Raw genomic sequence first — 15,282 nt, 5'->3', positions numbered from 1 at the left:
ATGCGATGCACTAGGGCCCAAAAATACTTTTTCCCATAAGCTTACGTTATGAAATAAGCTTCTGTAAAACGGTGGATACATTTTTTGAGCATCACAACCCCTGCAACAGGACTCGATTCACCCATAATTTTAGCCATTAGGTCCAATAAAATTTGGAAAGAAGAAAAAGCACAGACCATCTTTAGATCAAAGTGAAATTTAGCTATTCCTAATATTTCTGGAAGTATATGAAACTGTCATGAGGCCGCCGAGAATGACTGTGACAGACATACAGTAGCAGAGTCAAACATGACACGTACACAACGGCCCTTTCTCATAGTGAAGCTGTGTGTTAACCAAACAGGATGTGGACGAATCAAGCGCAACAAGATTAAGGAAGCGTAATATCCAGTACAGGAAATTGCCTCATCGTGTGCAAAACAGTTGTGTTGCACCACCGAGGTCGTCTGCAGTAGTTGCTCTGCTGACAGACAGGGAGGAACCACAGCCAATGAATAAATGAATGATATGCAACAGTTTTTTATATTATCAAGCCCATATGAATCAACGTCAGTGGACCCTGTTCATGCGTCATAATCTGTCAGGGTTTGAGACTTCATGACGTTGGCTAAAAAAATCCTATTTGGTTTCATAAAACAACTCAACTGAAATCTAATCAGTGGCTAAATTTGCACGTCATTCTGATTGTGTGCTATTCTGATACTTCATTTCTACAGTATTCACATGCTTATGATGTCTGTCTTTGTCTTTAATTGTTTTGTAAAAAATGTCTCTTTCAGCTGAAGTTTCTTTACATTCCTCTGTGTCGCCCACGCAGTTTGTACTCTATTTCCTCTAACTGTTACCAGTTTTCAGCAGCTGCTGTATCCAAAACTAAACTCAAACTGAAGTGAGCTAAAGACTGTTTTTTGTGTGTGCGTGTGTTCTTCAGGTGATTCCTCAGATCTCCTCCCTGTCCTGGTTCACCACTGTCGTGCCTCTGGTTCTCGTGCTGTCAGTCACCGCTCTCAAGGATGCCACTGATGATATCGTAAGCACATTTGAAAACATTTTAGCATTTTAGTTAGTTTGACCCATCCATGACGAGGAAGGATACCTGACCTCATCCTTTCCTGTACGTCCAAAACTCATAAAATGCTGTGTTAAATGGCACGCGTAAAGCTTAAAATGCATGACATGACAGACTAAAAGCGGCGTGGTATTTACACACCATCCCATGAGATCATGTTATCTTCTCGATTTGACATCCTGTGGATTAAAACTTTATGTTTAATCGGCAAGGAATCTCTTTATCTTCTTTTCCTAACCATGTCCAAGTAGCCTCTGCATTCCCAAACTAAACCACACCCTTAAAGGTCTAAAAATATGAACTCATTTTGTCATTTACTGTAGGTATGAGTAAGATGTTGCTACACAGACTTGACTCCCCTTGTCTGTCATCTGAGAGAGGAGCAAACATAAGATAATGGATCAGGGAGGAATTTCAATTGAATCTGAAATAAACTAAGTTGGTGATATCTAGTTTTAATGATCCCCATCACCACATAAAATACAAACAACCTAATGGCCCAACTCTTTTTCTTACAGGCACGGTAGTGTTTGGTGTTGTTATCTCATCCTGCTGATAATAACCGTTTACTCTCTGACTGTGGGAAAAACAGTTTCACTAACATCTGCAGTCTTTCATTTACAAAACACTGCACATAACTCGTGATGTCATTTTCCTTGCTCTTTGTAAAACATAACACACTTTTGTTCGCTGGCCCAAACAGTCTGCTCAGTGTCAAATTAATGTTGCAGTGGCGACTCTGTCTCTGTTTGATGTTGATGCAAGCAGACTTTAACCTCGGTCGACCTCAGGCTAACGTTTCGTTTCCACTATTTCAGGGAGCTTCTCGGCAAATAGAAACCTCAAATTTGAAAATCAAATTACTGCACACTTCATTCACTTTGTGAGTGAAATAATTGGGCCCTTGTCATTAAATGATTGATCAACAGACTGTTTCATCAGAGCAGTGTGTGAAAATGTTGTAATGTATTTCTGCATTAGTGACAAAAAAGGGTGTCATATGGCAGTTGAGGTTGATTAAGCAAGAACAAAAATTCCCATCTATCAAGGCCCACGCCTTCATCACAGCTGACCTTTTTTTTTGTTAATGGTCAAACTGATTTCTTTCTCTTTCATCGCTGTACGGGAACCGAAACAGTCGGAAAAGTTCCTCCGAGACAAAGAAAGGAAAATTACATTTCAGCTGTCAAGGTCAATCAAACATTTTTGTATGTGTGTGTGGCACCCTATCACCTAATGCCAAACCACCCAGAGGACGTTAGTTTTGTCATGGGTTAAATATTAGCTCCAGAGGAAGAACAAGAGGCTTTTTGTTTGGGAGATCCTGAACAGTCCTGGCCGCCGGTACCCACCTGTTCCTATAGTGAAGTCATCGAGTTCAGGCTTGATTTGATCTTAGCAGGTACACAGCAACTCAAGCCTGACCATGTATGGCAAGGTGGATGACCTTGCAAAACAACTCAAAAATAACTATTGGCAATGTTGTGAAAGCACAGCTTTACAAGCAACCGCCCGCTGAGGTGTAGTAATATTGCAATTCAGTTTAGTTGAAAACATAAAAAGAAAATATCAACAGAATTTAAAGAAATGACAGTTTTGTCTATGTATTGTGTTGCAGAGATATCTACTGATCATCAGTTGGATTAGAATTTCAGGCCGATTACCCACCCAAAGCGTCAATATTTGATTGAGACTCAACAATCAACTATCTTTCTCCAGAATCGCCTTCCCAACCTTTAAACCCCAAACAGAAAGAAGTACGAGAGCTTCTGTTCTGGGCAAAACTTTGCTAACTCTCAGTATCTGACCTGTGCAATGGTAATAATTAAAACACTGTTTGTGAATTGAGTAAGGATGAAGCCTAACTTGTCCATTAGGGAGGATAAACTTAAGTTAAAATTGCTTCTGAAAGAAGTAATGAAACGCTGCCCAACTTTGAAAGTTGTTTCGGTGATAACAAAAGGGAAACCACCCATCAGCACTGGCTGTCTCTGTAGTCGCCTCTGTGTCTCACTCACAGTAATAAATAGTGATCAGGGACTTCACCAGAAACAAAAAGACAAAGGAGGCGTCATCATGGTGGAGACTTATTAGTTATTTGAAGGGAAGCTGAAGTTTCTGAAAGGATCTAATTCTGCTGAAATCTCTAATGGAAGGTTCCGGTACGATATTACAATACTATATTCAACAGCGTATTTCCTCACACGCGTTGGCACCTCTCTATTTACATGTGCCAGTTGATGACACAAAACTTTCACAGGTTTTTCGTCAGAACTCATCAGTCATTCAGTGTTAAAATTGAGTTTCCTGTAAACTTTATGAATCAGTGCTGATTCATCGTGTGTGTGTTTGTGTTTTGTGTCTGTCATCTTTCCAGAATCGCCACCGGAGTGACAATCAAGTCAACAACAGAAAAGTTCAAGTCCTTATTGATAGAAAGTAAGTTTATATGTGTAGATGCAAGTTTGTTCATTTGCTGTGTATCCTGGGAAATACACCTGTGCTCATACATCCAAAGTATGAAGTAGCTACATGCTGATTTTGGTGTATTTGTAGATGCACCATCACTTCATCTTTGACCCTTCTGGACATGTCGATGTTCCTCAGGAAGCTTTCTTAGGTGCCCTTTAGCTTTATTCCAAAGATCTCCTGAAAGAAATCATAGTATTTGCTCGTTTCAGGGGTTCAGTAATGGCATCAGGTCTCATGTACAAATCAAGCATTGCTCACATATTTGAAATAGCAGACGCCAGGTCAACAGGATACAAAACAAGCACTCCTGACCATCCTGCAGCTGCTTCCTTTGGCTGTACTAGAAGGAGCTTTTGGAAACAAGGAAATACAAGAATATGCAATGGAGATACAAGTTAGGTCCAAATCATCCAGTGGGTTTGTCTACAAGCAGAAGAATTGAAAGTCATGCAAAGGTGAAAGTTGGCTTGAAGTATGCATTTTAGGGTGACGAGGCGAAGAAAAAATTGTCTTTATCTATTAAACATGTAATATTATTTTATTTTAAAGGTGCACGACGTAGTTTGGGGAAAATAATTTTAATCAGAAGGGAAAGATCTTCACTTTATGCCTAAACAAACTAAATAAAAAAACTCGTCGTCTCCTTCGTTTTCATGAGTGAATAAACAAACTGACCTTAACAGTCAACACAATTTCATCCTGTTTTACTTTGTTTATATGTGGCGGACCCTGCCACCTTTCTAGCTTCAAACAGTGTTCAGGGGACCTTATTTTCCTCTGACAACAGCTTTTTTTATTCAGTTACGGGTTATTAACTCATTAATATTGTAAATATAAAAATTCTGAGTTTGAATTTCTTCTCCAAAACTACATAATATATACAGTTTGTGGCAAAATAAATACTTTTTAAGTTTTATCAAATGTTTTCTATGCTTTGTTTTAACTCAAACCAAATTATGAGATTTTGTATCTGAAAAACACCAGAATCTTGTGCAATCTGTGCCTATTTGTGATATGAAGTCCCCAAATTTCCAGAAACAATACTGAGTACATGAGCTCAGTGTCCTTAATTATGACTACAGCCCTCTCTGAAGTGATATTAAAATGAAATGGACACAGTTGTAATTGAAAAATGTTCAAGAATTGGTCAACAAATTCAATCAGTTAATTGCTTCAGCTTTTCTGTACAGACAGTACAACAAGAACAGTACATGTAGTTAAAAAGTTATGAATTATGGATAAGCATTTAATCTTTAACACTGTGAGTACACCAAGTTCCCAACTTTTACCTCAACATTTGGGATATGATTTCCACTCCAGGCACCAACTGTGTTGTCAGATATTTATGGTGCACTGGATAAAAATATTTACATGGATGTCTCTGTCTTTCCTCCTCGATAACCACTTCAAGATGCTCTGTGCCCACTTGTTTAGGGCAGCACGGGAAGCAGCTGCAGGACGGCAGGAAGAGTCTGTTTTCTTCCTGATTACTTCCATTTTGTTAAATATGTAAGGGGTGCTTGATTTGGCACGTGTTGACTTGGTCTACAAATAGTTTCCTTCTGTCTTTTTTTGGCAGTATTTTTTTTTAATGAAAAACCTGTGAACCACAAGCTTAAAAACAACATGTGTTCAATGTGAATACAGTTTTTGACCATTGAATGAAGCAGATTTCCTTTCAGCAAAGCCTTTGAATGTGAGTATTGTTATCAGAAATGCAGGTTTGACATATAAAGGCCTGATCGAGGGTACAATTTCAGTGTACAATAATTAAAAATAGGGTGGGGCTAGTGAAGTGAGATAACTTAAGCAAAAATCTGAGTAATGAGTAACGTAACATTGATTTAACTTGTTATCTTCAGTGTTTAGGTAAACAATGTCTACTGCTTAAATTTCAATTAGTAGCCGGGAAACTGGTAAACATGAAATGGAAAAACCCTAAAAAGCATCAAGTATTTGTATTCCTGCCAAGTCTTTAAAACTCTCACAGTGGCAGACAGATAGGCGGACAGATAATACAGGAAACTGGCAGGAACATGCAGTGAAGGAAAGTGACTAATATTAGGTTGACCTTGGTGTCCAGCGCTTATTTTTGGCCCCTCAGGCAGTTTATTTCCTGACAGTCCTCAACGAAAAGGGAAAAGAATACCTTTCCTCTGAACATCGCATTCACACCAGTCTACACACACACACAAACTGTCCGAACATCATCTCACCAGCCCCTTTCCTGTTCTCAGACTACGGAGCGAGAAATGGATGGACATCCAGGTTGGAGACATCATCAAGCTGGAAAACAACCAGTTTGTCACTGTGAGTAAACCAGTGAAAATATAATCTTTTTCTTCTTCCATTTTATTCTGCATTCGCCAACAGATTTCACCATTTTGACTCAATTTCTTTGCATTTTGCATGTTTACATTTGTACTCCTTTTGATTTCTTGTCATTAAAGACCTCATGTTTGATATGTTTTTCCCATTATGGCAAATTTTCCACCTCGTTGTCAGCACTAAAGCTAAGTTTACAAATCCCTGTGGTGATTCTGTGAAAATACCTTCAAGAGATTATTTAATATTTCCAGAAATCACTGCATTTGTCTCTGTTATACTTATCCAGATAGTATATACTGCAGTTCTGATAGTCTGATGAACAAGAAAACTGACGGCCTCATTCTGATAACAGTGACGAAACCCTCTGTGATTTCAGGCTGACCTCCTGTTGCTCTCCAGCAGTGAACCTCTCAACCTGGTGTACATCGAGACAGCAGAACTGGATGGGTTAGTCTATTTTTTTGTGTAACATCATTGATGTGAGCCAGGTATGCACACTGTTATTCCTTCTCCATCTCATCCCTAATCTTCCCGCTCACCTACTTTTCCTTCCTTTTGTCATCATCTGTTTCTGCGCCTCTTCAACCTTTCCTCCTCCTCCTCCCTACCACTTTCTCTGCCTTCCTCTCATTGTGTCTATTAATCTGTTTTCTTCACTTTCTCTCTTCTCTCTTCCTCAGAGAGACCAACTTGAAGGTGAGACAGGCCCTGACCGTGACAGGAGACCTGGGAGATGATATCGAAAAACTGGCAGATTTCAACGGTAAGAAGACAAACTAGAGGAAAACTGTTGGTTTCTGAAATTAGAAGCATGCACAGTATGCAAACACACACGCAGTGATGCAGTAGGTGCCTTTGCCTGGAGAAGCTGCGCAGTCACAAATAGTATTGTGTCCAATGCTTTGCACATTGAGGCAGCAAAAAGAGCACTGAGGCAATACTGAGGCAGCAACAGCCTAAAATGTACTCTTTTTTTGCCTTTATTTAACCTGGTTTGTCCCACAAACAACAAACAAACAAACATAATGAGTTTGTGCGGTAGTCCTCTTCAGGCTACACGCACAGAATATATTTACAAGCAGGGCCCTGTGTCCGCCCAGAGAAAACTCTGGGCGCCAGCGTCTTTTTTGAATTGTTTCCAATGAGGAGCGACCTTCTGCAGCAGCAGGCGGCCGCCCAGAGAAGAGGCGCAGCGCCCAGCGTCTTTTTTCCGAGCTCTCCGCCTTTTTTTGTGTGGCCGCTCGGAGCGCTCTCTCTCTCTAACTTTTCAGAGAGGTGCTGGTGACGTCACTGTCGCTCTTTTTCTTTTTCCTGGCCCAGGCGATAATATTCACCACATTTTTGTCTCATGTCATGCACCCACATCCTCCTTGCTCGGATGTTCCGATGTCAAATAAAAAAACAAATGGATAATAAACCGCAAAGGGGCAGTGTCGATCATAGAGCGGCAGTTGTCAAGATATTGATGTCATGGAGACAAGACGCACTTGTGGCGTTTTTTCCTTCAGCGCCCAAATGCATCATCCAAGCCCTCCATCCAAGCGCACCGCCAGCGCTTTCCTGTCCGAAAAAAATATTTTAAGTATATTCCTGGTGGTACTATAACCATCCCAATCAAACCCAGAAACACTATGATGAATGTGTTGAAGGCAACACAAAGACACAAAGACATCAATTTTCACTGAAAATTCACTCTAATTTCCCTCAAGAGCAAAAATTTTGATAATCACCCATAAATTATATGTATACATGCTTAAATGATATGTTTGTCATTCTGAGCACAACCTCAAACCTGCTGTGTCACCTCTCTCTCCCTCAAGGCGAGGTACGCTGCGAACCCCCCAACAACCGCCTGGACCGCTTCACGGGAACGCTAACCTACGCCGGGCAGAAATACCCACTGGACAACGAGAAGATCCTGCTGCGTGGCTGCACCCTGAGGAATACCGAGTGGTGCTTTGGACTGGTGCTGTTCGGAGGTGGGAAGGACACGTATTAATGGGGAACTAGTGGAAACTCTAAGCCTTGAGGGAGGGATACGAAAAACAAAACTCAAGCGCAAATTCACAGTTTTGATATGAGATCATCTGAAGTCAACATGTTTCTGTTCCTCTTCATCAGGTCCAGAGACGAAGCTGATGCAAAACTGTGGGAAGACCACATTCAAGAGGACCAGTATAGACCGTCTGATGAACTTCCTAGTCATTTGTGTGAGTTCTCAAATGATTCACCTTTTTTTCTCTCTGGATGGCCAACAGTTAATTCTTTCGTGATTAAAGGTGTTGATCACTTTGCCGCCCATTTTCAGTTCATCAGTTGATTGGGTTGCCATTAAAGGAGACATATTATGCTCATTTTTAGGTTCATAATTTTATTTTGGATTACCACTAGAATAGGTTTTCATGCTCAAAAAACACATCAGTTTTCTCATACTGTCCGCTGCTGCTGCTGCTCTGTCTGAAACGTTTTAGCTCCTGTCTCTTTAAGGCCCCTCCTCCTGAATGCCCAGTCTCTTCTGACTGGTCAGCTCACACACGCCTGAGCCAGGACCGCTAACAACAACAGAGAAGCTGTGCTAAATTAATTCTTACGTGCCAAACTAGTCCATAGACATAAATACAGGAATTAAAGGCGGGACTACTGACGAGGCGTTTCAGGAGCAATGTTTTCTGTGGGAGAGAGGAGCTTCTGTTCAAGCGGACTTTGACATTTTCAACTTCAAGACCTTTAACATGCACAAGAACATATACGTATGAAACACTGAAGGAAAGGAAAAAATGAAAAAGCATGATAGGTCTCCTTTAAGAAGGTGAGAAGTTGGTCATTGTTGGACAATGTATACACAACCAAACCTGGACCAGTCATTACCTCCCTCCCCACCAGTACCTTTATCTGGGGCTCAGCTTTCAGTCGTTCTTGAGAATTTTTTCCCGTTTCTGTATTAGCTCACCTTTTGTTACTCCCTTTCCATGCAGATTTTTGTTTTCTTGGCCTTCATGTGCATCATCCTGGCAATAGGAAACTACGTCTGGGAGCTGAACGAAGGCTCACAGTTCACAGTCTTCCTGCCCAGACAAGATGACAACGGTGCTGGCTTCTCCGCCTTCCTCACATTCTGGTCCTATGTCATCATCCTCAACACTGTGGTGCCCATCTCTCTCTATGTTAGGTAACAACGTGCTTCGAATGGCTAGTTTAATTGGAAACAAAATGTGGGTGCTGTATGAGATTATATCTGCTTCTTGTCAATTCCTGTATCTACATCTGTGGGCAGTGTGGAGATCATCCGGCTGGGGAACAGCTTCTACATCGACTGGGACAGGAAGATGTACTACGCACGGAAAGACACCCCCGCCGAGGCGCGCACCACCACACTGAACGAGGAACTCGGCCAAATCAAGTACATCTTCAGTGACAAAACAGGGACGCTCACACAGAACATCATGATCTTCAACAAGTGCTCCATCAACGGCAAATCTTACGGTAAGATTGAAGACATTAACCCGCAGCTCTGAAGCTGGTTCAAAGGACCTCAGTGTATCTGAATACAGGCAGAGACTAGGGCTTAATTCTAAGATCCAAATAGAGGCAATAGGTTTAATAAGAGGGAGCTATCCTTATGTTTGTGAACACTCAGGGCTCATGATCTCTTTATGAGGAGCTCCTCTGGGAATATTCTCAAATCCAAATGCAAAACATGGCAACCAGACTCCTGACAAAAAACAGGAAAAGAGACCACACTAATCCAATTTTAATGACCTGATTTGTTTTATTTTAAGATTTTACTTTTTACTCTTAAAGCCTTTCATGGCCTGGCCCCAGAATATGTATCTGAACTGCTTTCCCCTGAGATCATCAGGCAGGAACCCTGTGACTGTTTCCAGTTCACGTTTAAAGCAACAAAATGTAACTTCCTGGAGAAAGATAGTCAATTGTTGAGTCTCTTTCCAAGGTCGTCCAATACTGATGCTTTGGGTCAGCAGCCCAGGCTGTACTGGACTAGTTTATTGTGTGTTTGAATGCACATCCAGCATGAGTTTCATTTGTTTTTTGTTCTTTTCAGGGGATGTGTATGATTACACAGGTCAAAGACTGGAAATAACTGAGGTGAGTTGAACTTTGGTGGTGTATATTCAGTAAATAGCATTTATGTTTTGCATTTTTTTCAACAGCTTCCCTTTTTGTGTACAACAGTGTACAATCCATGGATTAAATCAACACTACAGTTATTCAACCAAAAAATAGGAGGGTAAAAAGGCTTGATTTGATTTTCTCTCTCTCGCTCAACAGCACACAGAAACAGTGGACTTCTCTTTCAACCCGCTGGCCGACCCACGCTTCATCTTCCATGACCACGCCCTGGTGGAGGCGGTGAAGCTGGAGAACCCAGAGGTCCACGCCTTCTTCAGGCTGCTGGCGCTCTGCCACACCGTCATGGCTGAGGAGAAGAAAGAAGGTGAGGAGGGACGAGGTGTCTCTCTTTGAGAAAGTGAAAAACAGCCTCTGTCTAATTAAAAAGAATCAATAGATAAATGCAAATCTCATTTCAGCAACAGTAAAAGTTTGAGAACTAATCAGTCGCAGTAATAATAATAACAAAAACCTTTTTGCACTTTCAGGAGAGATTTTCTACCAGGCCCAGTCTCCAGATGAGGGAGCGTTGGTAACAGCGGCCAGAAACTTTGGATTTGTCTTCCGCTCACGTACACCAGACAGCGTATCCATCATGGAGATGGGACGGCAGCGCAGCTATGAACTCCTCGCCATCCTGGATTTCAACAACGTCCGCAAGAGGATGTCCGTCATAGGTACAAAATCCACTGAAAACAGATTATTCGTGAAGGTTCCTATTTTGTGTGAAACAAATATTTGCTCTCATGTGCAGTCTGTGTATGTTTTTGTCTATTTGTGCATACAGTACGCAGTCCAGAGGGGAAGCTCTCTCTCTACTGTAAAGGTGCAGACACGATCATCTATGAGAGGCTGCATCAGTCCTGCAGCAAGCTGATGGACGTCACCACAGAGCACCTTAACGTCAGTAATATTCCTCTGTCTGTTCATTACACAGAAAGAGAAGAAAGAACATTTTTAAGATTTGGTTTCCATTCTTAATCTGAATTCTTCTGATTCTTTTTCTGCTTTTTTTCCCCCTTTTTGCTGGATGTTTGTGTGCCTGTGTGCCTGGTCTTTCATCATGTGTCAAGTGTGTTTGTGTGTGTTTATACATATAAATCATCCCCATGTGAATGTACTCCACCCAGCTATAAACATAAAGTTGAATGAAATCCACAAAGAGGTCGTCCAAAAACATTCTTGCTGTCCTGGAAGCGTAAATTATTGAATTTGCGTGCTTGGACTTCAATTGTTTAGCACTTTTGAATTGCCTCAAATTATTTTATGAAATACAAAGAAACACTAAACAAACCATGGAGACACAAGGAAAACGGGAAGCAACACAGGTAGACACAAGTAGAATACAGGACCGGGGGACAGGTGAGGCACGCAGATGAACTAACGAAGAGTGAGGAGAAAACACAGGCTTTGATACACAATATACAGGGAGTGATTAACTAATGGAATGTAGGTGTATTTTATATTTTCCTGTTGTTGACAGATCCCATAAGAGACCAACACCAACAAGCACTTTCCAACATCCCTACTCTAAAAGTCTGTGACAGTCGGCCCTGAGATCATTGATTTCTACTGAAGATATAAAACTTTCAATACATGTTACAAACATGCTCTGGGATAAACAGAATACATGTAATGGGATTATGTAATTAGGATACAAAAAAGGTAACAATATTCTGTTAAAGTTACAGGAAAAAAAATTAGATTACAGATACATTTAGTAAAAAAGGGGATTACCAACAGGATTACAATTACAATTTTACTTTTAAGAATGATGTACTTACAAATTTACACAGCTGGGCAGCTTTTCCTTCTGTTTATATCTTCAAATACCCTCAGCTTATGTGTCTGTTGGTTCTTCCAGGATTTGTTTGTTGTATTTATACGTGTGTACCTACATGTGCAGTGTTCACCCGTAAAAGTATGTTCATGCCGACCTGCAGGAGTTCGCGGGGGAGGGCCTACGGACTCTGGCGCTGGCCTATAAGGATCTGGATGAGGAGTATTTCAACCAGTGGAAACAGCGCCACCATGAGGCCAGCACGGAGATGGACGACCGAGAGAGCAAACTGGACCAGCTGTACGAGGAGATAGAGAATGATCTGCTGGTAGGAAAACAAGGGGGAAAAGTCATGTTTCAGTAAAGCTCACGCAGTAAAAGCTTAACTGAGTATTTGCCAAGTGTATGACATGTTGATTATGTGTCTGAATGTGTGTGTGCAGCTGCTTGGAGCAACAGCCATAGAAGACAAGTTGCAAGACGGAGTACCTCAGACGATTGAGCAGCTGTCCAAAGCCGACATCAAAATCTGGGTTTTGACTGGTGACAAGCAAGGTAAATAACATAGAAGTTAAACGTCCTATGTTAAGCTCATTTTCTGGCTCATTCTTTAATTTTGGGTGTTCATTAGAAAATGTTTCCATGTTTTAAAGCTCAAGAAACTCATGATTTTTCTCATACTGCTGCAGCACCCCTATTCACATAACCTCACTGAGTAGCAGATCACAGGACATTAAAAATCTGAGAAAAAAAAAGATAAGCAATTTAGATCGTGGGTCATGATCCAGATCACCCACACCTGCTGTGTTACTGCCTACTTACTGATATTGTGTTGACGTTGTTGTGTTGCAGAAACTGCAGAAAACATTGGTTACTCATGCAACTTGCTGCGGGAGGAAATGAACGACGTCTTCATCGTCTCGGGCAACTCGTCTGAGGATGTCAGACAGGAACTGAGGTCAGCGGAAGTTTTGATAATGATAATTCAAATTCCAACTGAGCAACTGAGCAGTTGTCGTTTTCACACGCTGATTATGAAACGTCTCCATGCCTCCATCCATGTTTTATTCTCTTATGGAGCAGAAATGCGCGGACCTCCATGAAACCGGACGTGGTGGAAGATTCAGTTTTTCTGTCAGAGAGGACTCTGGGTAAAAGTGTGAAAGTGGTGACAGACGAGGTGGCGAACGGAGAGTACGGCCTGGTTATCAACGGGCACAGCCTGGTAAGATGAGAAGTTTCATCATTACAATGCCCTGTGTTAAAGGTGCAATGTGTTAGATTTTTCGTTAAAGCATTCAAAAAGCCTATGTATTGTGTTGCGCAAAAATTTATTGAAGTTAGCATACTAACCAGCTAGCCACTAGCCACTTAGCCACTATAGTCCGATAACAAACAAACTATCCCCCAATGCTCTGAGCTCCCAGTCTGAGAATACAAATATAACCGCTGGCTGTAAGGTTAACTAAGCTAACAGCAGATACATTTAGCAGCAGTTAGCGGTCACTCTGAAGATATGCTGCCCCCTATTTGTCTTCTTATTCTTAATGCTTACATATTGCACCTTTAACTGCCCTTTGTGACTTTTCTTGCTTATTATTTATAATTCATGAGGGAAAAAGTGATTTTTTGATTGCATGAAGAACCCCAAAAATCCACTAAGGAATATAAAATATGGAACTTTCCTTCATTTTGTGTGGAAAGGTTTTATTTGACATATTTGATTAAAAGAAAGTAATCCAACCTTTGCCAAATCAATCACCTGATGGCATCATCAGTGCCATAATTTTAATTTGTTTCGTGAACAATCATATTTGATATCTGAACACAGCTAAGTTGTAAAATTCTCAGCTGTTGTACTCTCTCATTTCCCCCATGCTCTCTCAGGCCTACGCCCTCGAAAGCAGCATGGAGCTGGAGTTCTTGAAGACGGCATGTATGTGTAAGGCAGTGATCTGCTGCAGGGTCACTCCTCTGCAGAAGGCTCAGGTGGTCGAGCTGGTCAAGAAGTACAAGCAGGCAACCACACTGGCCATCGGAGATGGAGCCAACGATGTCAGCATGATCAAAGGTATCAGCAGGGCGACAGAAAGCTTTATGTGTGGACGTTCACGATGATGGTGTTTACATCGGAAAGTTGCATGGGAGGATACACAGACAAAATACATGGAAGCAGAAATGACACTTTCCCAAAAAAATCTGTTGCTGCTCAAGATTGCAAGTGATCTTTTAGGTCATTGTTTTCCATCAAAAAAGCTTTGAGAAGCTGACCAGAGATGAAATGAAGAGTTGATTGGTAGATGAGTAGATCGTCATAAAATTATTTGGCAACTACTGTGCATTGAAAATCGATTAATGGTTTCAGACATCTTGCAAACAGAAGTGACAAGCATCCGCTTTCCATCACCTCAGATGTGAGGATTAGCTGCTTTTTTCCTGCTGATTGTAAATCCTTGCTATAGCAAAACAAGCAATTTGAAGACATCAACTCAGGATTTTCTTTTTTTTCATTTGCTCAATTAATCAAGAAAATAAACTACAGATTAATCGAGGATGAAAATAAGCATTAGTTGCATGCCTGATATGATGTTAGCCATAACAATTTAATATGCAGATGCCATGGTGAGTATCTCTCAGCTTTTTTTGGTGTGTCTCTGCCCTCTTGTGGCCAAAAATTGATTGAAACCTACGACCAGAAAAATGCCTCAAAAACTCTTCACAAATAGCAAAGATACGCTTCTTTTTAGCTGTTTTTGGCCACGGAGGAATTCAAACACATCTTTCTTCTTCCTCTATTTGTCCACCCAGCGGCACATATAGGCGTGGGCATCTCAGGTCAGGAGGGGATGCAGGCCGTGCTGTCCAGCGACTACACCTTCGCCCAGTTCCGCTTCCTTGAACGCCTCCTGCTGGTGCACGGCCGCTGGTCCTACCTGCGCATGTGCAAGTTCCTGCGCTACTTCTTCTACAAGAACTTCACCTTCACCTTCGTCCACTTCTGGTACGCCTTCTTCTGCGGCTTCTCTGCACAGGTGAGAGAGTCAAGTAAGATGGAGGGAGGGAGGAGGGTGGACAGCTGACAGTTGTGGGTGGGCGGAGGGGTCCGTTCTGCTCTGATTGACTCGGTTGTTTGTCCAAACACCAGGCGTAATGAGAAGTCTGGAACCAGGTTACGAACCAGGCACGCTTTAGTACAGTTTAGATCTTTGTTGTCCCAAAGGAGTAAATTCTTTTTCAGGAAGGCAACATAAGAACATGAATACATGAAACATGAGCACAGAAAAACACACTAGGATGCCTAAAAACATGAAAAGTGCTGCAATTCATAATAAGACAAAGGGTGCAACTTGGAAAATAAAGCTACATAAATAAAGGCATCAAGAGGCTAGTTTATAATGTGTACCATCAACATGATTTAGAAGCTGTTATTCAAAGGTAAAAAGCTACTTAATGTGCAAACATAAAAACAGGTAAAGATTATGTCTGTCTTAAACAGTGGTCC

General features: G+C 41.3%; 1 protein-coding gene across 1 annotated transcript in view; it reads left to right on the top strand.

Annotated features, from left to right (window-relative positions):
• LOC140995776 (phospholipid-transporting ATPase ID-like) overlaps positions 1-15,282 on the top strand; it is a 39,807-nt gene that overhangs the window by 17,020 nt on the left and 7,505 nt on the right. The window contains exons 5-23 of the mRNA XM_073465860.1: positions 932-1,030; positions 3,447-3,508; positions 5,779-5,851; positions 6,246-6,316; positions 6,550-6,632; positions 7,690-7,848; positions 7,991-8,079; positions 8,845-9,038; positions 9,144-9,352; positions 9,933-9,976; positions 10,160-10,325; positions 10,489-10,677; positions 10,788-10,903; positions 11,944-12,108; positions 12,224-12,335; positions 12,633-12,738; positions 12,864-13,005; positions 13,668-13,851; positions 14,589-14,812. Coding sequence (XP_073321961.1) covers positions 932-1,030; positions 3,447-3,508; positions 5,779-5,851; positions 6,246-6,316; positions 6,550-6,632; positions 7,690-7,848; positions 7,991-8,079; positions 8,845-9,038; positions 9,144-9,352; positions 9,933-9,976; positions 10,160-10,325; positions 10,489-10,677; positions 10,788-10,903; positions 11,944-12,108; positions 12,224-12,335; positions 12,633-12,738; positions 12,864-13,005; positions 13,668-13,851; positions 14,589-14,812 — 2,487 coding nt within the window. The remainder of the gene's footprint in view (positions 1-931; positions 1,031-3,446; positions 3,509-5,778; positions 5,852-6,245; positions 6,317-6,549; positions 6,633-7,689; positions 7,849-7,990; positions 8,080-8,844; positions 9,039-9,143; positions 9,353-9,932; positions 9,977-10,159; positions 10,326-10,488; positions 10,678-10,787; positions 10,904-11,943; positions 12,109-12,223; positions 12,336-12,632; positions 12,739-12,863; positions 13,006-13,667; positions 13,852-14,588; positions 14,813-15,282) is intronic.

This window comes from Pagrus major, chromosome 5 (assembly GCF_040436345.1).
Source record: "Pagrus major chromosome 5, Pma_NU_1.0".
NCBI classification, from domain to species: domain Eukaryota; kingdom Metazoa; phylum Chordata; class Actinopteri; order Spariformes; family Sparidae; genus Pagrus; species Pagrus major.
Note: the sequence above shows the minus strand (reverse complement) of the source record. Positions and strands in the feature narration are given on the sequence as shown.